The sequence below is a fragment of the Pyrgilauda ruficollis genome, unplaced genomic scaffold, assembly GCF_017590135.1.
Source record: "Pyrgilauda ruficollis isolate IOZ18807 unplaced genomic scaffold, ASM1759013v1 scaffold143, whole genome shotgun sequence".
Lineage (NCBI taxonomy): Eukaryota > Metazoa > Chordata > Aves > Passeriformes > Passeridae > Pyrgilauda > Pyrgilauda ruficollis.
In genome coordinates this window covers 648633-673890 of record NW_024512877.1, presented here as the reverse complement: position 1 = coordinate 673890, position 25258 = coordinate 648633, and the positions used below count along the sequence as shown (strand labels likewise).

Sequence of the window (25258 nt, the reverse complement as noted above, 5' to 3'; positions counted from 1 at the left end):
TGCATTTTGTGGGGATGAATAATGAAAAGTCATGGTCTTGTGTTGGTGTTGGAAAAGGCATGTGGCTACCACTGTCTGCAAGGACAGTTTTTCTTCCGTCCTGTCTCCTGGAATAGGAATCAAATTAAGAAAGTAAATACAAAACAAGAAAGTAAATTTCCTACTCTTGGTGTTTTCTAGATGTAAGGCTTCCTTTTGTACCACTCAAAGCCCTGTTAACTCTTTCCTTTTCTCTGAGTGTGTGGCCATTTTTTTTATCTCCTTCATTGATATTTTTTCCTTAACTGAGACAGTGGATAAATCTGTGTAAGTTGGTATCTTGGAACTTTAATTAATAACATAAGAGACGAAGTTTTAAATGACATCTTACTTTCCATTACACTGACAAATGAAGACACTTTGATTCTCCTACTTTGCTGTGTGGCAAATAATGGATGACATTTTTTACTCACATTCAAGGGCTCAATTTTTTCTTTATGATGAAGACAAAAAGGAAATTATGTAACACAAACCATTTTTTTCTGTGGTTTGTGAGGAATATTTCAAGGTAAAAACAATTATGTGTGTATGCTCAGCTTTCTTTGTCCATCTCTGTGTGCAGTTCTGGTTTCCCCCAGTTTCTGAAACGTAGAGCTAATGCTTATTTTCACTTATGGTCAATGTCACCTATAAAGATGACACATAACTACTATATACTTCATATAAACCTCTATAAACTTCATATAATATCTATAACTTCTGCAGAGGTTCTCCTTGGGGAGTGAACTTTTCCCCTGGGAGCCGTTTGGAGAGTAAGGCAGCCAAGTGTGCAGGGCAGTTAAAGCCTTTCTTTTCAGCAGTAACCTGGTCGATGCTGCTTTCCTTGGCTGTGTGAAACAGCCACTTCTCCCAGGGCCAGCCAGCAGCATGGCCATGCACAGTGTGGGATGGCAGGAATCAAATCAGCCACCTGAAATGTTGTTTTTGCTTAATTGCTGAACTTCAGAATGCATTTTTAATGTTTGTTTTCTCTGTTTAGCTCTTCTCACTGATGGAGATGAAACCTCCTATTTCCCGAGCAAAGATGATTCTCATCACAAAAGCTGCCATTAAAGCTATTAAGGTAAAGTACAACAAAACAAAAATGAAACTGTAACAGCAGCAATGTTTTATTATTTCACTTGTAAGTAAATACTCAGGATTTCCCAATCTCAGCTTTGGGGTTGGTTTATTCTAGTTGCTCTTAAGGCTGTTGTCTAGAAACAAGTGGGTGGTGAATATCATCCCTTGATTTTGGACTAGGAGCAAAATGCCAGCTTGATTTTTTTTGAGTCGTTGCTTTTTCATGCAACACCCACTCGAGTGTTGTGATTTTGTGTAATAAAACCAAATATTGCAAGATGCAGCTGCACCTTAACATGTGAAACCGGTGTGGATTGCAGAGAAAATAAATCCAGAAAGCTTTCACTAATACTTGGCAAGCTCTGTGCCTTGTGTGCACACTGACACACTTCTGACTTGTGTCTGGGTTTCCCCACGGAATATTTTTCTGTTTGGGAACTTTCTCCTTTTTGGAATGTGACTGCAATGTTCTGTAGCCTTTCTGAAATGGTAGTAAGCACAAAGAGTTAAAATGTTTCTAAAATGATGTGCTGCTGCTGAGGAGATGATAAATGAATGGATGTATTTATTTTCCAGCTCTACAAGCATGTTGTCCAGATTGTGGAGAAGTTTATCAAAAAGGTAAAAAGTAAAAAAAAAAAGAAATTTATCGATATGCTTTGCTAGATATTGCTAATAATGCTAGTAAATAACCAGAAAGGCTTCTGTTACTTAGGGATTGAGGGAAGAAATTCTGGTTCTGGTTCGTTAGGTTCCACATTGTAGTTTTCCATAATACATTTAGGGGGGGAGGAGAGCAGTAACTTGTGGGATTTCCCACCTTCCCTCCACAGCAGCTGGGGAGGAACCTGGAGGTGCTGAACTTGGAATGAATCATCGCTAGGACAATAGATGCTTGCAGAGCATGAGTGTTCATGCCTGCCTGGGCTGGCAGAAGAAGGGGCTGGGGCAGAGCAGTGTTGAGCCCCGGGCTGCTGTGCAGGAGGCTCTGAGGGGCTGTTCCCCCCGGCTGACGTGGGGTCTCTGTGCTGTTTGCAGTGCAAGCCGGAGTACAAAGTGCCGGGCTTGTACGTCATCGACTCCATCGTGCGGCAGTCCCGGCACCAGTTCGGAACCGACAAGGACGTCTTTGGGCCAAGATTCTCTAAGAATATTACTGCCACATTCCAGTACTTGTACCTGTGTCCATCTGAAGACAAGGTAGGACGAGCTCTCCACGTGTTGCTGTGCACTGATGGCGCTGCCTTGGTGCTTGCACTCCTGTGGCAGTGATTTGGGGGTTCTCTCTGACCCTGGTGGTGACTGCTGCTGAGGCTTATCAGATGACAGCTAAATGCAAATTCAAGTTTAAAATGTATTTTGCCTGACCTCTTCAGTGTTGTTTTGCCTATGCAGACACTTTGGCACTGCATGTTAGTGTGCCAGAAGTTCTTCTTGAGGCTCCTTCAGGGCTTCCTTTGGAAGGCAGTGTCTGCCACAACAAGAAAGCATTGCAGGAGAAGCTTTGGTTTTCTAGGCAGAGACTGTTCTGTTCAGAAATGTTTTCCAAGAAAATCATCATGTTGATTTCTTCAGTCTTTTCCAGTTCAATACTTGAGTTTTGTTGATGCTCAACACTGTCAGGGCTGGTCTAAGGCCTCGTTTTTCTTAGTTCTGCTGTACTTTTTAATAGAACAGAGGCTCAGAAAGTGGTGTAAATTCCTGATGGTCCAAAGAAGATGGTTTTTGTGACCTCTGTCAGAACAGTTTTGAGACTCCCCAGAACAGTGTGTTTTAGAAGCTGCCAGTTGGTTTCCAGAAAATCAGCTACTCCCTTTCTCCTTGTAAGGGTGAAATACTCCTTTTCTACCTGAGTTCCTCTCTAACTCTCTAAATAAGCTCCTGAAAGGCTTTGATGCTCTCTGCCGTTTTCTAATGTGGAACATTTAGACCTTCAGGCATTGAATCTGATATTTAGGAGCTCCTGGGTTGCTAGCCTGTGAAACAGAGCAGTCCCTTCTCCTTTCTGTTTCTGCATTAGCATTTTGTTCATCTGAGTGAATGAGACTGTCCGTCTCCTGCATGGAACTACTTGAAATAGGGAATATTATTATTTAAAACACACTTGCTTTGATGAATTCTAGTTCCTAAAAAAAAAAAAAAAAAACAAAATACCCTGATCTGCAGATTCTCAACAACTGTGGGGGATATCTGAAGAGGGTAATGGTACTGTTAAAACACACTTGCTTTGATGAAGTTCTAGTTCCTAAAAAAAAACAAAATACCCTTATCTGCAGATTCTCAACAACTGTGGGGGACATCTGAAGAGGGTAATGGTACTTTTTTATTTTTAAACAGCTTTTCTGTAAAATTAATGTGACTGAAAACAAGAGTATTACATTTACCCATTTTTTGGCCTTTGTATCATTTTCAAGTTCTCTGGAGAGATAGAATACTCAAATCAAAAAAATGTTAACTGTTTTTCATACCAAAATGCTACTTAAAAATAGACATTTCAGGTTTCTCTGTAATGGATGCTATTTTAGCAAACATTTTGTAAAATTCTTTAATCACTTAGAGGTGGATTTACATGGGTGTATATAAGTGAGTCACAGTGAAAGAACAGAATCAATTCATTTGAACTAAAAGGTACTTAAAGCTTACATGTGTGCAAGTGAATGACTAAGTCTGCAGAAAGGACAGCAATACAACATGTGTTCTGCCTTCTACCTGCTTGCATGTTCCAGCTGAAGCAGCACAACTACTGAGACATTTTTGTTTGAATGCTGGGCTGAAGAAGGACAGGCCAATTTCCAGCTTGTTCTTGGAAGCTGCATTGTTCTTCACGTCAAAAAAAAAAAAAAATAGAGCTTAAAATAACAGCTGACAATCAGAGATTCTAAATTAATCCTGCAGTAATCAGTGAGGATGTGGTTCACTTGCTTTCTCATCTTTTGGGTAAGGATGGAGGTGCAGTTTCTGGCCTTAACATAGAATTAGGGATAGTACCAAGCAAGGAGCCCTCAATCTGACTTCAGAGGGTTGTGGTAGCATTTTCTGGTCTAACTGTCCCTCTCTTCTGAAGGCTTTCCAGCTCATCTTGCTTTTCTCTTTTTGGTCACATGGGCTGATTGTTTCATCCCTGTGTAGATGTGGGGCTGAAATGATGATGTCCTGGATTGTACATTGCACCTGGATTTCTGACTGGCCAGAGGAGTTTTAGGGAAATGTCACAGATTGCTTTGACAGTAAAATAAGTTGGCAGTTTTTATCTTTGCCAGTTCAAAGGTGTTGCTGCCCTCTGTGATGACACAGGGTTTGTTAAGTTGGTGTGATTATGTCAAGTGCTGTTCAGACCTTCTCTGCATACAGAAGGTAAAATGGTGACTTAAGAAAGCTGGATTCAGCATTGGTGCTTCCTTTTGTTTCAACAGAGTAAAATAGTTCGTGTCCTGAACCTCTGGCAGAAAAATGGAGTATTTAAAATTGAAATAATTCAGCCTCTCTTGGATATGGCAGCAGGAACCAGTGCCACTGCACCCATGGCAGAGAATGCTACTAACAATGAAGGTAGGAATGACATTTCAACTTCTGCTCTCAAAGGGCAAATGGCAACAGCTTGTTTGTTTGCTTTCAGCACAAACTGCCTGCTCTTAGTTCCAGCAGTGACATAGCAGTAAAGTCAGCTTTGTCACAATGAGCAGCCAAACTCATTTTAAATAAGTACTGATATTGTACTTCAGAAATTATCAGCATCAGAATACTGACTTGGGAAGTATATTAAATGTTTATCATGTATATATGCATATATATATACAGGTGACTTTGGTGTGCCCTCTTAAACAGATACTCTTTTTTCTTTTGCTTTGGAATGTTTTTATGTGATTTCTCAATTTTATGATTCTGATGTCATTTTTTAATGCCAGAATCCAAGTAAGTAAGTGGGATCTTAGATGTTAAAGAGCTTCATCTTCCTTTCAGTCAGCTTAGTAGCTGAAAGCAGCAGCTGTCAGTGTCTGAGTGTGCAGCCCTGGAAGCCTTGGGCTGGTGTTCCACATCCAGGTTCTCAAAGAGAACGTTTGTGCCTGGGATTTTGCACGGGCTGCTGGCTGAGAAGCACGGACCTGCAGAGCCCAGCAGTGCCAGCCTGCCCACAGTGCCTGCACTGACCTATTTAGTGCCACAGCAAAGCTGTGAGCCAGGTTCCAGGGAATATGCATTCCACAATTCCTTCTTTCTCCAGAGAGCAGCTTTTTGGCTCTGCACTCGTGTTTCACACTGAGCTCTGGTAACCTCCTTATTTACTGTGCTCATGGAGTAGGACTGGGAAAATGGAGTGGAGGGAGTGAGGTGTGGTGAACAATGAAATCATCTCCAGCTGTGTTCAGGGAAGTGTATCCCATTAAAGGGTTTCTAAACCTGGCAGGGCCAGGGAATGCCTTGGCATCCGAGCCTGGGGGCAGAATGGTGGCTGTACAGTTGAATTTTGGGACAGGTGAGGGGCACTGCCTGGCCAGCTCTGTGTCTCCTCAGTAGTGGTGAACAGGTTGGCTGCCTTCTACAGAGATCTTCAGTGAGGTTATTCACATGCACCAGAGGGGGCAATTTGGCCCTGCAATAAATATGCTAATGAATAATAATAATAATAATAAATATATTAATGCATCATGTGAAGTAGAGTCTGTTTCACCCATAAAGACAGAGAGAAATGCAAATTTTCTCCCTTGAGCAAGCAAATATCCTGCTGAATGCATTCAGGAAATAACTGGGGAGTTACTTTATATATTTAAAAACAACATATACCTTTTTTGCTTTATTTTTATGTTGCATTGCACTTCTGGGAAAGTATTATTCAACACATTTGCCTATGCTTGCTGCCTGTCAACACTGGAGTTATTTGAACTGCAAACAGAGGAAGGGCTTTAAAGGAACTGCTATTGCAAGGCAAACATGTTTGCTTAGTGTTTCAAACTAAGTATTTCTGTCTGTAGAGGTTTTTTTTAACTCACTGCTTGTACAGGTTTATTATGTCCATTAAAACAGATCTAGTGAACAATAGTTACTCACAGTATGTAGGAATTGATGGGATTATTGCTAATTTACTTGGTACTGGCAAGATGTTTATTAAAAAAGGTGTTGTAAGGCAGAGAGAATGGGAGCACTAATAGCATGTCTTAAATTGTGATCTCACAATTGTGAGTCTTTTCTTGGAAAAATGAGTAAATATCATTTTCCTGGTGGGAGGATTTATCCGTCAGCTGCAGGTGTGGCATGTGCACGTGCAAAAGGGACATGTGAACAAACTTTGTCAAAGAAAACTACCTGTGAAGTAATCCTTAAAAACCTTTAATTATTGCCAGACTTCTCTGCAAAGGTTCAGTTACTGGTGGAAAATACTGATAGAAACTCAGCTGCTCTTCCAGTGAGCCATGAGGTTGATCCAAAAGGATGAGTCCGGGTCTGTGAAAGCAGAACCACCACTTTCAGGGTATTGAAGTTCACTGCCTAATGCTGTTTGAGTGGTGAGAGCTTTTCTAAACCCGCTCAGCTACAGACATGGAGCTGGGAGCTAAAATTCCATGTGGGACCAGCTTTGCTGTCTCAGTGCAGGTGTGAGCAGCGAGCGGAGCGGTTCATGGCAGAACCAACAGAAAATGCAGCTGTGGTGCTGCAAGTAGGCCCTTTTGGGATAAATAGGGGGGTGCAGGCAGCAGACACTTGTTGTGGGGAGCAAGAGGGACCTTGTGGAGTCACACAGCCCTTCCTGTGTTCCTGCAAACCCCCAGGCTCGCCGCCCCCTCCGGCCAAGGTTCCCTCGGAGCCGCCGCAAGTGACCGCGAACTCAGTGCCCGCCGTGCCGCAGCTGCCCAGCTCCGATGCCTTTGCAGCTGTAGCCCAGCTGTTCCAGACGACACAAGGACAGCAGGTAACCTGCTCACTGATGCCCTTCAGTTCCTGGGGGAAATGGTGGGATTGATAGCCTGGGTTTGAAGCAAAAGAGCTTCCCAAATGTCTTCAGCGGGATAGGGTATTTGAATTCTTCCATCCAGTAGTTGTGATATTTGATGATACTCAGTTTTATGTCCCTAAGTAATTAGTTAGGAATTGATGCAGCAACAGGGTTTCTGGAGCAGGTGGAGTATCTCAAAGAAAATGAGGAATTTTATTGTTCAGTCCATTTAAATGTGTGCTGTGTTGAAGGGCCTGTCCTGAACAACGTTGGGATCTGCTGAACTTTGTCACCAAAGTATTTAAAAAGGGACTCGTGGTCCTGCTGTAAATGCTCCACAGTTCAGCCAGGTTGTTGCTGTGTTCGTCCCCTGCCACAATCTCTATTGACATAAAATTGATATTCTACTAACTCTAAATTTTTATCCTATTAACTCTTTCAATACTTGGTGTTTATATGAGGACATTCACTTCATACTGTCTCACGTTTCTGTAGCTCCAGCAAATCCTGCAGACCTTCCAACAGCCTCAGAAGCCCCAGTCACCGGTCATAGACAACACTGTGATGGCTCAGGTTCAAGCTATTACTGCTCAGCTGAAAACCACAGCAGCACAGCCCCCAGAGCAGAAAGCTGCTTTCACAGCACCTGAGCAGAAAACATCATTTGACAAAGTAGGTCTTGGTTTGCATTTTCTGAAGCTGAAGAAATCTGGTTTTGGACCGTTTTTATTTTGTGTTGGAGTCTAGATTTCTATTTTTCCGCAATTCTAACCTTGCCTTTAGTTTCAGAGCTTGCATCAGTTGTATGAATGTGATAATAAAGATATTTTGGCTGCCAGTTGAGTAAGATACAGAAAAAATAGTTGTCCTGATGTGGTTTCTTTCAGAAGCTGCTAGATCGGTTTGACTACGATGATGAACCAGAAGCTGTGGAAGATTCAAAGAAAGAAGATTCAGCTCCTTCCCCTTCAGTGTCTCAGCCAGCTTTGTAAGTTCTGTGTCATAATAAAACTAAGAAATCTTTGTCCTAAAATGTTTTTAGGTTAGAAATTAGATTAAAATTCCAAGTTAGTTCAGTTTATCTGCTACACTGTTAACAGGTTTTGGTGGGGTGGTTTTTGTGTCTCGTTACTTTGGTGAGCTGGTTTTGCCTCAATGGTGGAGGACTGTGTTCTGTAGAGAAAAGCTCAGTTTTGGTTGCAAGATGAGTTCCATGTTTTTATAGTACATCTGAAGGTGTCAGGGCATCACTGATCAGCTGGATTGCTTTACTGGCTGGGGAAAAGCTGCTGTTCCAAACGTTGTGATAGTTTATGGTATTCAAGAGATGAAAATTTGCTTTACAGTTTTATGTTGGCAAACATTCCGTCCCCGCACAAGCAAGCTCAGGCTCCTGTTTTCCTTTTGCTATGCATTATGATAAATTCTGGAATGACATGACCACATCCCAGTTTTTTCCACAGGACCTCTCTCTCATTCAGTGCACAGGCTGGATGGTGCTCAATGCCGGGGTTAGTCCATATTTCTTTTTTCCCTGCTTCAGTATGTGGCCCCATGTCTTACTCTCTGTATCTGCATCTAAACCCTGCTCTCAAAACCAGAACCACTAACTCTGTCATCAGCTTTCTGACTGTGTCTCTCACCTTGAGCACTTTATGTCCACGAGTAGTAGCTCATTTAAGATTCTCTGAAGGAAATGGATAATGTTTGCCTTAGAATGCAGATGGAGCTCTGGAGTACAGAAAGATGAGGTAGGTCAGAGGCACTGCTTGTGTCTGCCCAGCTGGAGGCTTGTGGGCATGTTTATGTTCTGTAGGTAGTGCCTCACAGCTGGCAAGGTGTCCCTGAGGGTGGCATTCCAGTGTTCCCCGTCTGGGGCACGCAGGCTCAGTAATTCTCTCTGTAAAATACTGATCTGTCCAGAACCTTCTCAGAATTGTCTTCAGACACTGCAAAGTTCCATTTCCCATCACCAGCAAATTCCTTTATCCCCCTGAAATCCTGCTGAGTTTCTTGCACAGGCTGCATCCTGCAAGCAGGTCCTGTTACCTGCACAGACCTCCAGAATTCCCTGAGCACTGTCCATTCTGTGTGTTGAATCAGGAAGTGGTGGGCATCCCTGTAATAATCCTCGTGTGATACCCACCCCCTTCTGCTCTGCCCTGTTCCCTCCCAAACCAAAGTGTTTTCTTGCAGCAAAATACAGCCAGTTTCTTTTCCTCCAGGAGAAAAGCATTGCTTCTTTTGTTCCCAAAGGAGGAACTGCAAAGGAAGAGAATGAGCCCAAGGCAGAAAACCTTCCTGAAATGTTTCTGTAGGCTGAGATCTTCAGCAAGCTCATATAACTACAGGGGAGAGAGAGACTCTAACCTTTGTGTAGCATTTCTGCAAATGTGAATGGACTGCTCTTAGAGTGGAGAAAAGATCAGGAAGCCACACTTTCTTCCTTTTCTTTTTTTTGTTGGAAACAGGATCATAGTAAAGATAATTGTTCTGTCTAAAATAACAGCAAGAATGTGTAAATGTGCATAGAAATCTGTAAAATAAAGACAAATCTGTGCATCTGCTGAGTTGTCTCACCAAAATATTCCTGGTTTTAGTGGGTTTCCAGGAGAAGGCATGCAACAGCCAGTATTCCCTCAGCTCCCAAACATGGATCCTTTTCAGCAGCGGATGATGGGAATGCAGCAGGATCCGATGCGGCACCAGGTAACCCCAGGCTTTTCCCTTGCCCCCCTGTTGTGTTTTCCATCCTTTGCTGTTTTCTTTGGTGCAGCAGGAAGGAAGTGATTTTCCTGCTGGTGAAGAGTGAATGTGGCTTAGCCCTCCATCCTCCCAAAGAAGCATATTTTTGTGTCTGTCCTAGTCAGGCTTTGAAGGACAAGATTGTCACTTCTACGCCCAAATGCCTGGCCTGCTTCATCTTTCCCCCATCTTTTGTTGTGACTTCTGAGCAGACATAAAGCTTTACTTGAGCCTGCTGGGAAAGCAAATGTAATTCCTTCTCCTAGCTGGAATTCTGTGTTTTTTCTTCTCCCAAGGTGCCGCTTCCTCCGAACGGGCAGATGCCAGGCTTTGGTCTCCTGCCTACCCCCCAGTTCCCACCCATGGCTCAGCCAGTGATGCCTCCAGCAGCACCAGTGCAGCCAACTTTCCAGTCTCCCTTCCCAGTCCAGGCTGAACCACACCTGCAGAAACCCCACCAGCAGGTGAGCAGCCCTTGCAGTGAACAGGCCAACTCAGGTGCTCTCAAACATATCTTCCCCAAATGTATGTGGATTGTCCTGGAGCAGAAGTGTCAGGATGACCAGGACACAGCTGGCTATGAGGGGAGACATCCTTGTCCTTGACATCCAATTGTCTCTGCTCTGCTGGGAGACAAGTGGAGAGCTCCAGGACTTAGGCCTTTCCTGTCTCCAGCGTAATTCAGGCTTAAAGTAGTTTCTTCTAACATCTTGGAGAAAAGTTGCAGGTCTCACTTTGCCTGAGATTTTGATGATGGAGCATGATCCACTGACTGATCTTAAGGAATAGAATCATACTCTGTGGAGATGCAGGTGTTGCTGAAATGGGTTGAAATGTGGAAAACCAATAATTTGCACATTGAAAATGGGAATTGTGTAAATTATTTCTATGGTGCCTTTTCAGTGGGTGTGTTAAGTACATACAGTACTGGACCCTGTCCCTGCAGAGTGAAGCTTTTGAGTCACATTACTCTTTAATTTCACACATTTGAATATTGAGAATATTTTCAGTGCTGTTAATTTAGTCTGAGCATAAAAAGAAATAAAATGCTTGTCCTGCTCACCCATAACACCTGTCAATTTCACGTTTTAGGATATGGAAGTGGAACAGCCACCCATTCAGGAGGGAAAACGGCATGTTTCTGACAGTAGGAAATCAAGGTCTAGATCTGCATCAAGGTAAATGAGTGAAAGTTCTTTTAGTGCAGGAATGAAAAGCAGATTAATGAACCTCTGAAGTCATCTCCCTTCTAGGGAAAATATGATATCTGTAAGTTCTCTCTCACTGGGAGAGAGCAACTTCATGCCTTTTAGTCCAGTCCAGATTTTAGGGTGCAGAATGTGATAGTTTAATTTGCCTGTGCTCTAAAAACACTTTTCTTATGAAAACACGTGTGATCTGTGACTTTGTGTGCCACTGGTCCCCGTGTCACATCCCAGCTGACCAAGCAGATCTGGCTCCACTCTCCGCTTAGCTGCCAGTCTTGTTCACCAAGCTCCACATGATTTCTCTGAAGATCTTCCACACCTGGCGTGGTTTAGAACTTGAACACGATGCAAAATACAATTACAGTGGCAGAATTTATTTATAATAATTTTTAGCCATTTCTTTGTAAAAGCAATAAACGCTTTCCTCCTTGACGCAGTTGTAACTTTCCCTGCGTTGAAGTGGACACAGTTTTGGTGGTCACCTTCAGGACAAAATTAGTACATGATGAGAGATGGGAAAGGAGTCAGCTACTGCAGTAATTTACGAGCTCGGATTGATGTGTTCTTTGGGTGTTCTGTAACTGAGGCTGCGTGTCCGTGTCGGGCTGCCGGGCGCTGAGCACCGTGGCTCTGGTTCCCGCAGGTCCCCCAAGAGGAGACGCTCGCGGTCGGGCTCGCGCTCGCGCCGCTCCCGGCACCGCCGCTCCCGCTCGCGCTCCCGCGACCGGCGCCGGCGCTCGCCCAAGTCCCGCTCCCAGGAGCGGCGCGAGCGCGAGCGGGAGAAGGAGCGCCGCTCCAAGGGGCTGCCCCAGATCAAGGCAGAGACTGTCAGTGGTGAGTTCTCCCCTCCCTCTCCCTCTCCTCCCCTCCCGGTATTTTCACGGTTTCTGTGTTCCCTGGGTTTAATGCTGCTTGTTGTGGTTTCCGAGGCTCATCCAAACAGAACTGAGATTAACTGCCTTGTGATTCCCGGTAGGAATTTCACCACACTTCCCTGTGCTTCTTTACTCATATTTAGCATTTCTGGAGTATCTCCACGTTTGAAATATTTGGGCTGTAGAATATGAAAAAGCTGAAACCCCGTGTTTTTCTTTTCCTTCCTTCAAGACATATAAGGTGAAGGAGATTGACCAAAATCAATTTGAGTTAATTGTAAATTATTACAATTTTTCTAAGTATTCAGTCTTGTGTATCTCTCCAACCTGAAGAGGAGATTTGACCTGGAAAGCACACAGGGTGATGTTTGGATTTCTGATATAATCCTGGCTTTGCCAGTGTTTATAGACCAAACACAGTAGTTGTCTTCTGAATATTCCTTGGAAGTATGGAATCTTCTCCAGGGTCATAAAGTAAAATAAAAACATTCTTTCTTATATAAGAGGGAAAAGAGAGGCCTTTAAGAGCCAAGACCTGGTGAGTGACGGTCCCAGGGGTGTAAAGGCCTGCAGAGCCTGGTAGCTGCTCAGTGGAAGTTCCCTGGCAGTGCTGTGAGATGTGCTGCTGCCAGCATCTTTCCCACGTTCTGTCACATTGGCTGCCAAAGTTTGCAGTTCTTTATCTCTCAGGTGGAAAACCTGGGTGAGTGTTCAATGCTGCTGCAGTAATCTGCAGCCTGGGGAATACCTTGAGCTCCTTTCCTGGTTGTTACCCTGGATTCAGCATGGGATAAGAGTTGGTTATCTGTGCTGTAAGGAGCTCTGACCACCTGTGCTAACTCTTGCTTGTAGTTTGCAGTACCACACTCTGGGTAGGACAGCTGGACAAAAGGACAACTCAGCAGGATGTGGGAAGTCTCTTGGAGGAGTTTGGCCCCATTGAGTCCATCAATGTGAGTAGAAGGGGTGCAGTGTCAGCTGCTCTGATGTGCTTGGGTGCAGAGCATCTCTCAGGCTGCTCTGAGGCAGAGTAATTTCTGATCCATTCCAAAGAGCTGGCCTCTCATCTCCTGAGCTTCGTGTTTTCGGTGTGGGCACTCAGATCATGTGGCTGACTTGTACACAAACAAGAAGGGAGCTGCTTTGGTTTCCTGCAGTATAAAAATGCAGAAGATTACCCCATTTTCATAAAAATCCTGCTTTCCTTGCAGGATGATGGCTGCAGAATTGCATCCCATGCTTCTGAGTTCCTTGGCTGCTTCATTTTATTTGATTATAGGATCATGGACTCTCAGCTGGTGTTCTTTTTGCTCTTCTGTCATTTTAGCCGTAAATACAGAGGACTATTGTTTTATTTTGCTGTATTTAAGGATATTTTATATATAAATGATAGCTGTTCCAGTAACTTCAAAAATTTCATTCATTCAAACAAAAATAAGTGACTAATTTTCTTCCTATTCCCAAATTTTGTAAAAGAGCATAGGAGATTTTTTCCTCAAATTCATTGCAAATAAAAATGATGCCAAATCTGCAGCTAGAACTGAATGTGGAGGTGCAGCTGGCAGAGTGAAGGGAATACTGTTGTGCATTCCACAAAGTAACTAATTGCCAGATGTTAGAATTTACATGAACACTATTGTTTAGCAGTTTAAAAGGATTAAATATGCAAAAGTCAGCTGTACTTTAGAGTTTTGGAGGTTTTCAGAAGTTGTGGAAGTCTCAGTTCACTAGAAATGCAAATTTCCAGAAGGTACTGGCTTTCTTAGCCTCTTAAGCTAACATTTCCTCCATACTTCCACAGCCCCTTTGGAACACCCCCAATGTCCCAGCTTGCTGTAACTGAGCATTTGTGTGTGTTCACTGTTGGTTACCTTCAAAATGAACGTTTTCCCTCCAACCCCACGCAGATGATTCCGCCCAGAGGATGTGCCTACATTGTCATGGTGCACAGACAAGATGCCAACAGAGCCCTCCAGAAGCTGAGCCGAGGCAACTTCAAAGTCAACCAGAAATCCATCAAGGTACTGCTTGAAAACATCAGGCTTTCCAAAGCTGCTGTAACTACTGTCATCCTCTCATCTGTGCTGGGCTTTGGGGTATTTCAGACTTACATGAGTTCTGGAGATGGTACTCTCTAAAATCCTGAAAAAAAACGAATCAGTGAACTGGTTTTTGAGAAAGAATTATTGTTCCTGGTCTGTAGTGGGATTAGTAGAACCTTGTATCAGTTTCCTTGAAAGATTGCCAATAATTATCTGTCTAATCAACAGAAAGGGTGCCCTTTTGCTCTTTACAGGGGACTGGCACTGTGTGTTTCTTGTTGCCTGTTATTTGTCTCCTAACAGAGTTTCATTACGTATTATAATCCTACGAAGAGTACTAATAAATAAGGAAATATGCATCAATTAGTGAAGTTCTTCCTTCTGTAGAATGTCAAATTAGTGTGACACTGTCCTCCAAAGGGAAATGGAATTAATCTTGGTGGCTGGGGATCATCAGAAGAAGCTGGCTTTATACATTTTTACAAATGGTGTGCAAGAGTCAAGACAAGAAATACGAACTGTTTACCCTCTAATGCTGTTTTGTGAGAATGAAGTATTAAATCCATTAAAATGGAAACATTTTGCTGACCACTTGTGTTTCTCCCCACCCAAGATTGCCTGGGCTCTGAATAAAGGAATAAAGCCAGACTACAAGCAGTATTGGGATGTAGAACTGGGTGTGACTTACATACCATGGGACAAAGTCAAACCTGAAGATCTTGAAAGTTTCTGTGAAGGAGGAATGCTGGACAACGAGACCCTTAGTCCAGGTACAGAGTTACTGCATGTTTTGTTTTTGAACCTGTATTTCAGGGTTTGGCCATTCTGTCCAGTTTGCCCAATTAGCTGGTGGTTATTGTATATGTGCTCTAATTGTAGCATCTCCTCATGCTGAACTCACAAAAATCCGTTGTGTGTTTTAAACAAAAATGTAATGAATCATGAGCGTAATGTCAGTGTGTTCTCTTTCCCAAAGTGCCCCCTCACTGATCCCTCTTTGTGCTTAGCTGGCTTTTCCCAGGAAGTTCTGACAACAGGAGCTGTTTCTTCCATAAATTATGTTTAAAGCTATATTTGACATTTTTGTTATTTTGCTGCAATTCTTTGTAGTTGTATTCTCCTTTTCCTTGTTTGAGACTTGAAGATGTTGGGTTTTTTAGAAATGAGTTCTCAAATGAGTGGCAAAGCTGCTGCCTTCTTGCCTGAGAGCAATAGAATGAACCTGTTGAAGGCTTGTCCCAAAGAGCCTTGCAGTTTTTGTCACAGATAATGTAACAGCATCCTGGGTATATATGAACACTGTCAGTGCAAAGGATTGTTACATGACTACTGAAAGGAACAAGTTTATTTGCTGTTTCAGTGTTTGCTTTGTTTAAATGATTTTGGAATTTTTATTGTCAGAAACAGTATAAATGCTTCTTAGCTCTGTGGTGCTTATTACCTGAGTATTTTCAATTAGTATTTTTGTAAACATGACTAAGCATGTTTCACGTGGCACTGCTTGTCTGACCCGTGTCTGTTGGGATTTTGTTTTGGGCAGAGTGGAAGGGAATTCCCAAGAAGTCTGAAAATGAAGTGGCTCAGAATGGAGGCGCAGAAGCTGCACACAATGAACCAGTGTCACCTATTCCCAAAGCTTTACCTGTCCCAATTCCTGTTCCCATGCCTGCACCAATAACAGTACCTCCTCCACAGGTGAGAGTTGTTCCACAGAAACAAACAGAAACTCGCTTTAAATAAGAATTCAGAGAGGGAGGGAATGCCGTGAGTGGGAACTCTGTTCTCTCAGTCACAGAGAAATTACTGCAGCAGAATCTTTGTTATAGAAGGGCTGAATTGCATCTTCAGGTTTTGTGATTGGCTTTTTTTTGTTGCTATTTGTTTTATTAATTAATGTTCCCCTAAAAGCTTTTCTTATTGGCAGATACTCCACTGCTTTTATATCAGTAGTTCTTGTCAGTGTTAAAATAGTAGAATCCCTTAAATCAGAGCTAATTTAAATTCAGAGTTTGATATAAATCAGAAATAAAGGAAAAGGAAACACCAGTCACTCTAATGTGCAAACTCAGGTAGTGAGAAGGAGACAAGCAGAGGTTTTTAATTGCTCTGAAGTTGTGAGCATTCCAGTGGATCCTGTCTGGAAATCCATAACGCTGGGTGCAAATGAATCCCAGGCACTGAGTGAGGGGTGTGTGGAGGTGAGTTATTGACACACATTACTACCCGTTTAGCACAGAGGAAAATCCTTCTCTAAGTACAAAGGCAGACAGGGCTGGTGTTGGTGTTTTCTGTGATGGAAGTTCCTGGAGTGCTCCTGCATCTTCTGTGCAAGTGTCCCCTTGTTGCAGAGGAATTTGAGGTCGCTGAGATGTCCTGGTGGAGCTGGGCAGAGGCAGAGATCCCCAGCAGGACAGAGAGTCATTGGGGCACTCTTGGGGTAACCCATCTTTCCCCTTCCTTTTTCCCAGGTTCCCCCCCATCCATCAGGGCCTCCCGTGGTTGGTGCACTCCAGCCTCCTGCTTTCACAGCACCTTTAGGAATCCCCCCTCCTGGATTTGCCCCCGGGGTGCCGCCACCGCCGCCGCCTCCGTTCCTCCGGCCCGGCTTCAACCCGCTGCATTTACCTCCAGGTTTGTGGGGTGTGCCAGCCGGCCCTGCTGGGCCAGAGCTGCACGGGGGGTTGGCAGGGGACACTCAGGGCTCTGCTCTGCTTTTTGTAGGATTCCTTCCTCCCGGGCCACCGCCTCCCATAACTCCTCCGGTCTCTGTCCCGCACACTCCGGCAGTGAACATCCCAAACTGTAAGTGTTGGGCTCTGTGGAAAGCAGGGATCCTGCAGGGATTGCTGGCTGGTGTTCAATGTGTCCTTGCCTTGTTCCTCAGCTACAGCAACTGGTGGGAATGAGGACACTACGAAGGAGTCGTCTGTAGGAAATCCCATCCCAACAGTAGTTTCTGGAGGCAGAGGGAATGCTGAAAGTACTGACACTTCCAAAATCTATGGCACTGTTCCACCTCCTGTAGCACCTACCAATGTCCCTGCTCCCGTCACCCAGGCTGTTCCACTCCTTGGTAAGTTCCCTCCTGGGTAAGTTCTGCACTGCATTGGTCCCTGCATTTTAATACCATATTGGTTTGGCTACTGACTTAGAGCTCAGGGGAAAGGGAAGCACATTCTTCTCAACTTGCTGAAATTTCTGTCCTACTGTTGGCTTTGAAATCAATTTTAAAGGCTTAGTTTTACATAGAAGAAACAGTCAGTCAATATTTTTTACTACTGGAGATCTGTTTTCTGAAGAAACAAAGCCATGATGTGTAAGTTACAAATTCAAATGCTGTCCACTTTTAACAAGTGAAGGTTTGTACAGTCTAGAAAGTGAACTTACAGCAACACATGTGTATGACATAGGAACCAGGTTTTAGACTCACCTGTTAGATGTATAAAATTAATGTGCAGGGAAACTGTTTTTAGTGTATTTTTGAAATCTCTGAGGATGGGGTACATTCTTGTTATGTATGGAATAAATTGCTTTAATAGAAAACCAAAAGCTTTTATGCAGCCCTGCAATAGGACAGGTCCTGAAACCTTTTTAAGAAGATATTATTTAAATATTACCAAATGGTTTTTTGACTAGCAAACCCAGGGTACTGGAAGTATGTTGCATAAATTACTTTTCCTAATAGGATACAGACTTGGTCAGGTTTTGAAAGGGAGTGTGAATTGTTACAGAACTCTGCGAAATGCTTATTTTATGATGGCTTGAGCCAGTGTCAAGAATTTACTCCAAAGACTTGTTACCTACAAATTTTTGAGATTACTGCATTTATGGGATTTTAGGCCTCAACATGAGAGCCTAAGAAATGAATGAAAAGCTAATTTTGTGTTAGTGGGTTTCTTCCCAGAATTTTCAGTGATGACTGAAGAAAATCAGAGATTTGTCTCCCTGAGAGCTCACTGCTCTATTGGATGTGAGGGCAAAATTTTCCATCCATGACTATGATTTATGAGTCCTTCATGTTGAAAACTTGACAGAAGACCCTTTTAAAACAGAGAAAAGCTTAAGAAACTCTGTGGTGACACCATGGAGTCAGGGGATTTTGTTAGGAATTTCAGAAATCCACACCTTCCTGCTGAATGGCACTTTCTGTAGAGGTAGCAGAGTTTTGGAGTTTCATGTCTTGGACAGCATAACCTGCACTTCATACTCCAGGCCTTTGGAATGTGTGAGGCTCCTCTGCACTTTGCTGTATCTCTGCACTCATAACAAAAAGCTTTTACAAAATGAAGACTGAACTAAATTAGACACCCAGCTCAGTTCCTTGGACAGCAGCTGCTTTTTATTCTCTGAAATCCAAGGAAGCTGAATTTGAGAAACCTGGAAATCAAGAACTTGCCTTTGCTTTCGTTAACTCATTCACTGAGTGGTTGAGGCAGATAAAGTTCTCTGTGTGGTCAGAGTGACTTGTGTCAGTGAGGGGAGGGTTTAGAACTCCCAGAGCAGTCCTGAAATATGTGTGTTTGCCTAAAAGCAGTAGCATTGGATGGTGGGGAGTGTCTAATTTCAAGAAGTTACTTATAATTAAAGGGTTATGGAAAACCCATCCTGAACATTCTGGAGTTGTGGAGCACTGTTCAGTCTGATAAAAGAGGAGAAACAGATGATAATATTGGATGTGACTGAAGATAGAAGGGTGCTATCAGTTGTCCTGGCTTTTCAAAACCTTTCAGTAAGTTAGCACAAACTACAGTCTTCTTAAAAGCACTTTGACTCTCTCTTGCATTGAGTGTAGCTGTGCATGTGGGAGGCCAGAGAGTGTCCTGGGAAGGATGAGGAAATGTTCTGAGTACTTGGGCAGGAAGGGGGAGCTCCTGCAGCAGGCTGGACTCAAGGGATGAAGATTGCTGGGAAGAGGCTGTGGGAGGGATCCAAACTTCTGGCTTGGCAACACTTCTGTAATCCCTACAAAGCCAGGAGATCTTTAATAACTTTTGTAACTTAAAAAAATGCCTCTTGTCTCTTGGTGCAGTTTTCTGTGGAGGACACATTACAAAGTAATTCTGAAGGGATTATTGCAACCTTTCGTACCTTTTCATAAGTTCTGTCTCAACTCCACTGATTTCCTTTGTGCCTCCACTGTAATTCCTTCATCTCTTCCAGCCAGGACGTGGTTGTGCTTCAGAGGAGTGATGCCTCTTGGACTTTGGGTGTGGATTTTTTGTGCTTTTTTCCTAAGCCCACCCTCAGGTTGTTGTGATTTAGTTGTGCCCTTGACCTCACTGTCTGCTGCTACACCTCGTTGTTCATGGAAACAGAACAGTCCAGGCTGTGATGGCTCAGTGAGTGTGTGCTCAGGGAGTTTGAAATGATCTGCAGAGCAGGTATTTGTAGGCTCCTTTGACATGTGTCTGCTGCAGGAAATGACAGCCTTTAAATCCTTTGGGATTGGCCCACGTGTTCCCAGCACTGAGCAAATGCTGTAGCTCTGGCTAGAAATAAACTGTAGGTGCTGTGTTTGGAATACTCAGATTCTGTGATCTGTTATCCTGATGAAATACACCCTATTGCAGTTGTAGGTCCTGATCTAATGCTCTTTTTACCCAAATTCTTGCAAGGATCATAACATGTAATCAAAGCTAAGTTATTCTGGAGTTCCCATTGAATTTGGCCTTCACTTCAGGCAGTGCAAGCTCAGTTATTGCTCTCTGCTCCCCTGACGGTTTGTTCCGAAGTGATTTTTGTAATCTGCATTAAATCATAAAACACAAACACGGCATTCTCTGAGCCCCTCAGAGTGTGACTGTCCCAGAATATTGGGATTTTTGATAAGATTTTACAGCTGTGACTCCACATTTAGGCCCTTTAGTTCAGGCTTCTTTCTTTGCAGTCTTGACTTGCTCTGGAAGATTCTGTCGCAAACTCCAGCAAAAACCCACCAGACTGACAACTTGGTCCCTCTGTTAAGAATTCCCTGGCAGTATTTAATGCTCTGGCTGTAGGATGCCCCATTCCCCACTCCAGAACATGCAGAATGTTGGAGAATAGCAGCTTCAAAGTGGAGTGAAACCCTGCTGCTGTTGTGCTGCATCCATGAGCTTTTGGCTTGTTCCATGTATTTCCAGGAGGTTTGTGTGCTGGGACAGACAGAAACCACAGAGCTCCACGTGCTGGGAACTGATTTCAGGGGTTGGGAGTTACTGGAACCACTTAGTGAGCAGAGTTTGTGTAAGAGTTAATCAGGTGTGTCAGCACTGGTGACGTGGGAATTATTCCAAGGGAACGTAGGATTTGTCCAGCTGGTAGAGATGATCAGGTCTGGATCACAGTGACATGGAAATCTGGCTTCATAGCTAATTTATCAGAGCAGTAAGGATGGCTCCTGTGCCCTCTCTGGACAGGAGATCCTTCAGGCCAGCCTGAGCACTTTGGGCTGTGTTGTAGGAGTCAGGTGAGGAAACGTGGGACACTTTGGTGTGTGATGGTTGCTCCTCCAAAACCAGTAAAATCTGTTGTGAAGGCAGGGTGTGGTTTTGCACATTGGGACAGAGGAGCAAGTGTGAGGGAACTGGCTCCAGGAGGACAAGCTGGGTCAGGAAATCACCTCAGGGTTTCTCTCAGAGCTCGGGGAGTTCATACCCAGTTCAAGAAACTGCTTGAATGTCAGGTACTTCCTAAAACAAAAGAGGACTTTAACTTGCACCAGACATGGTGTGTGTGTGTGTCTGTAGCATGAATTTCCCTGATCTTTTCAGTAAACTGGGATGTGTTTCTGGACAGCTCTTTAGGTTTTTAGTTGGTGCCTGATGTGTCAGGAGAATGAGGAAACTCCAGCAGTTCTACAGTTGCTTTAGCCTCAGCACTGAAGTGAGTTGATATTTGAAATAAATTTAAAATAAAAAGTGTGCAGCTCTCTAGCCAATGCAGTTCAGAATGAAGGAGTTCCAGGTACAATTATGTTGCTTCAGTGCTGCAGTTTGTGTAGAAATAAGATTGAGAAATTAAATGACTTCTACTTATTAAATGTGAAACTTCCCTCCCTCACCTCATGTTCATGCTCTTGTAACCCACATCTGCTCTGCTGCTTCTAAGCAGAAGCACAGGCTTAACTTCAGCTCTTTAGTTCTCAGTTATTCTGCCTTGTTTTAATCTTCTGAGGAAGATTAAAAGATGTTTTTACCAACAAGAATATCCCCAAACCTCAGAATTCCTGGGAGACATCATTAGCTATGAATCTGTCTTGTCAGATCTGTACTTCTGTCACAGGAAGAGTATAAAGTGAGTGATTACAGACTTGGTTATTGGCCAGGAGGGGACAAGGCTCTGCATTTTAGAGAAAGGGAAATTTTTTCCAAATGCTGTTGGTACTGGACCATTTCTCTCCAAGATTGGGAGCTGTGTCTGCTTGGAGGGGAAGGGGAGAGGATATAATGGGCTGGAAGATGTGACACAAGTCTTCTCACTGGCAAAATGCAACTTCCTTCCACTCTGAATTTAAAGAGCACTCAGGTGAAAAGGTTTCTGTCAGAGATGTCCCTAAAAGCAGTGGTGTGGTGAGAGGGCAGCACAGAAGGCTCAGCTCTGGCTGGGGACAGGTGCCAAAGCTGCACAAGGGAGGGATGAACACCACAGCTGAAGGGGAACTGCTCGTGATGCTGCACCCAAGTGCAGTTTTCACTGCTGACACTGATTCCAGCATCAATTCCCACAGTATTTCATCCTGGTTTCACCCAGGCAGGGGCTGTGTTCCTAGGCAGGAGGTGCTGGTGAGCAGGAGCAGAGGGGAGCAGTGTGAGGGCTCCAGGAACACCGGACAGCGTTCCTGGTTCAGACTGAGGAGTTATCTGCCCTGGAGTGGTGGGAAGGGCTCAGCTGGAGCTCAGAATTCTTCTCAGAATCCTTCTTTCTGGCTCTTTGTGTCCTGGAGCTGTGGGCTGAGGTTCATCTGACAGATTTTTGGAGAGGAAGTTTTTTTCCTCCTATGAAGAGCCTAGGAATAAAACTTGAAAATAGTTGGTGCTGGATATGTGCTATAAAGGATGAAACACTGTTATTAAAAAGAAGCCAGGAATGACCTGTTGCATTTCCTTTTAGTTTTTTTAAACATTGCAAGGTTTATTCTCCTGGAATGAATCTTTGTCGTGTCCCTTTTCTCTGGAATGACAGAGAGCTGTGCTCCAGCTGTGTTCCAGCTTCCTCTCTGCTGCCTCTGTGTGTGAGCCTCTTGCTGGTGCTGCGCAGCTGTGGGGTGTTCAGCTGCTGTTTGTAGCAGAGGGAAGTGTCTGAATCCGACTGGAGGGGTGAGGTATCTTCACCTGGAAGCACAACACCAGGAAGGGGCTTTGGCTGCAGGAGGCTGAGCTGGGCCAGAGGGGCAGCCGTGGCTGCACGAGGGCAAAGGCTCTCCCCAAGGAAGCCTCTGGGATCAGGGATTGGTTTCTGCCCTGGGCACAGTCCTTGCTGCCAGCGGCACACAGCAGGTGGAGAGCCAGGAAGCTCCGCTGCAGTTCTAGGATGCTCCTTTCCCGGGATAAGCGCAGATGGGGTTCGAAGTTCGGGAAACGCTCCGCGTCCCCTCGTGCCCGGCCCTGACTGTCCCTTGTGTGTTCTTGCAGGCACCCAGGGCGTGGCCCCGCCGCCGCCCGCGCCCGTGGTGGGGCTGCAGACTCCGTCCACGGGGCTGCTGGGCGCCCGGCCCGGGCTGATCCCGCTGCAGCGCCCGCCGGGAATGCCGCCGCCGCTGCCGCGCTTCCCCATGATGCCGCCGCGCCACATGCCGCCGCACATGATGCACCGAGGGCCCCCGCCGGGCCCCGGCGGCTTCGGGATGCCTCCCCCGCACGGAATGAAAACCCCCTTCCCTCCGCCCGGCCACTTCGTGCGGCCCGCGGGCGGCCCGGGCGGCGGCGGGCCCGAGGAGAACAGGGACGGGCGGCAGTTCAGGAACGACAGGCAGTTCACGCCCAACAGAGACCAGGAGCGGTTCGGGAGGAGATCCTTCGGGAACCGGGCGGAGAACGACCGGGAGCGCTACGGCGGCCGCGACGAGCGGGAGCACGAGCGGCTGGGCGGCCGCGACAGGCGAGACTGGGGACGCCGCAGCCCCGAGCGCGACAGGCACAGGGACTCGGAGGACAGGAGCAGGCGCTCCAGCGGCCACCGAGACAGGGAGAGGGATTCCAGGGATCGGGAGTCTCGCAGAGACAAGGAAGAAAGCCGCGGCAAGGAGAAGCCGGAGGTGACAGACAGGGCGGAGGGCGACAAAAACCACGAGTCCCACGGCAGCAAAACGGAGGGCGCGGAACTTGTTTCAGAACTCGCTGCGGGAGACGCCGAACCCGCGGGCGCCAAAGCCGCGCCAGAGCCGGCGCCCGAGGCTACCTCATCCCTGGAACAGGCGGACAAGGACACGGGCTCGGCGGCGGAGGCGCCGCGCTAGGGCCGCAGCCCGGCCTGGAGCGTCGAGCTTTAGTTGTACAGTGCTGTAAATCCGCTTCCGCCCTGCGCCCCCGACGCGGGGCACCGTGAGCAATTTGATTGCTTCCCTTCTATTTAAAATAGCCACAACATAACATAAAATACTGAAGAGATGATTAAAATATTACCCATTTTTGCTGTAACTTTTTTAAAGTTTTGACTTTAAAAAGTTTACGAATCAGAAGTAGAAGTGCTTTCTATTTTTTTTTTAATTTAAGAAAAGGTAACGGTGAAAGCTCCTCAAAACAATAGGGATGTGTTTTTAATAAACTCTATTTTCGTAACAAACTTTTAACGTGTGCTATTCTTCCTACGCTGCACTGAAGTGGAAAAGGAGTGTTCAGCAGCCTAAAGTTGGAACTGTTAATGCTGTACTGGAGTCTAAATTAGACTGGTTTGGTTCTGTTTGTTAAAGGAAATCCATCTGTTTGTGTAGCGATTCACAGGAGTGAATTTTTATTTGTAACAGTCCTCTGGAGTTTTAGATTGCTGCATTTTAATGAGCTACTTGACCACCCCGGGTAAAAGTTAGTTTTAAGATGTTAATTGCAGAGTTAACTGTTTTAGTGTTTGCAATGCAATCCATTCTTTGCTTTATTTTTTTTTCCTCCCCCCCTCAATTGGTTCTGTGGTTCCTGTTGCCTTTAATTTGCCTTTTTTTAAGAAGTGACACCTTCAGGCACCGACCATCTGCTCTGAGGTTACAAAGTGCGTGCCAGGCTGAACAGTTCCCGCTCTGCAGCTTTTGTACTGGTTGGAAGTGAGACCTCAGAGGCACCACAATTCCAGCCTGGCTCTCCAGGCGGGCTGGGACAAGACTTGGCCCTTCCTCCATGGACACAGGGCTGCTCCTGCGGGAACGCCGGCCCCTCCTCACCCTGCCAGAGGTAGGTTGTGCTCCCCTGCGCTGGGGACAGAGGGTGTTCCTGGTGTTCCTGGGTGTTGTGGCACCTCCTCTGCAGAGCACTTCCATGTCCTGGCAGCTGTAGTTCTCCGCGGCCGATCCCTGGGGCAGGGACACTTTGGGAATTTCTGCCCACCCCAGGTGGCTCGGCCGTGGCTCAGAGCTCCCATAACCCCAGCAGGGCCAGTGTATGAATCCTGTGCGTATTCAGTGGTTTCTTTTCTCCTTGCTATAGGTGTGTTCTACCTTTAAAGCTGGGGATTTTGCCCCAGGGGAAGGGCGGCTGCTTCCTTACATCAGTCCTTTTTCACAGCTGCCCTGCGGCAGAGGGAATTGTCTCTGGGGGAGGGAGAGGGTGGGAGAGCCACTGTGGAGCTCTGGACTGGGGAGAGGACATCTATTTTTATGTTCTTGCAATAGCAGAATAAAGAGAGAAAGAACCTGTTTACAGATTGTAGTGACCTCAACTTCCATGTGTTAAAATTCGTGTCCTCACTGGTTGTTTCCTGCTGGGCCCACGGGACATTGCCTTGTCCCACACATCGAGGTTTGAGCCTTGGAAAAAGCTGCCCCAGCTCTGTAAGGAGGAAGGGTTTGTTTCACTGAGAACACCTCCTTAAAGAGCTGGAGACAATGAGACACAAGGCTGCTCTGCTCTTGCAAATCCCACCCCTGTTCTCTGCCTCAGTAGCATCTGAAAGCAGAGCCTGGAAAACTGTGGAATAACTCTTTGCCACCTTCTGCAGCAGTGCCTGTGCATAACCCTCACGGCAGCAGCAGCACCAACCCTCTGGAAGAGGCACAGGGAGGTGAAGACTCACACAGTGCTCTGGCAGCAACAGGGAACGTAAGTTCAAAGTATTTTTACAGTATTCCTGCTCTACTACCCAGTTCCCTTAGTACTGTGCCTCAGTGGAGTGGGGTTGCCTCCAACTACAGCCTGCTCCTTCCATGAATATCCTCAAGTGCAGAAGAAAGGA

General features: G+C 45.3%; 1 protein-coding gene across 2 annotated transcripts; it reads left to right on the top strand.

Moving 5' to 3' along the window:
• The first annotated feature begins 6 nt into the window (after positions 1 to 6).
• SCAF4 (SR-related CTD associated factor 4) lies at positions 7 to 24723 on the top strand. 2 transcript variants are annotated; one of them, XM_041460436.1, is made up of 21 exons: positions 7 to 132; positions 1019 to 1102; positions 1678 to 1722; positions 2140 to 2301; positions 4515 to 4650; positions 6867 to 7006; positions 7526 to 7702; positions 7918 to 8018; positions 8494 to 8541; positions 9631 to 9739; positions 10072 to 10239; positions 10868 to 10953; positions 11627 to 11817; positions 12711 to 12811; positions 13766 to 13879; positions 14514 to 14670; positions 15441 to 15595; positions 16369 to 16531; positions 16622 to 16702; positions 16785 to 16973; positions 22513 to 24723. In XM_041460436.1, the coding sequence occupies exons 1-21, from the start codon at positions 22 to 24 to the stop codon at positions 23334 to 23336; spliced, it is 3342 nt and encodes a 1113-aa protein (XP_041316370.1). In that variant the 5' UTR covers positions 7 to 21; the 3' UTR covers positions 23337 to 24723. The 2 variants fall into 2 exon arrangements, with proteins under 2 accessions (XP_041316370.1, XP_041316371.1); XM_041460437.1 differs by lacking the exon at positions 8494 to 8541.
• The last annotated feature ends 535 nt before the right edge of the window (positions 24724 to 25258 follow it).

What these genes read in the sequence shown, in the direction of transcription:
- SCAF4 (XM_041460436.1), top strand. Translation starts at nt 22, where the DNA reads ATGAAAAGTCATGGTCTTGTGTTGGTGTTGGAAAAGGCATGTGGCTAC. An exon ending in TGTGTCCATCTGAAGACAAG is followed by an intron (nt 2,302 to 4,514) that starts GTAGGACGAGCT and finishes TTGTTTCAACAG; the next exon opens with AGTAAAATAGTTCGTGTCCT. An exon ending in TAACAGTACCTCCTCCACAG is followed by an intron (nt 15,596 to 16,368) that starts GTGAGAGTTGTT and finishes CCTTTTTCCCAG; the next exon opens with GTTCCCCCCCATCCATCAGG.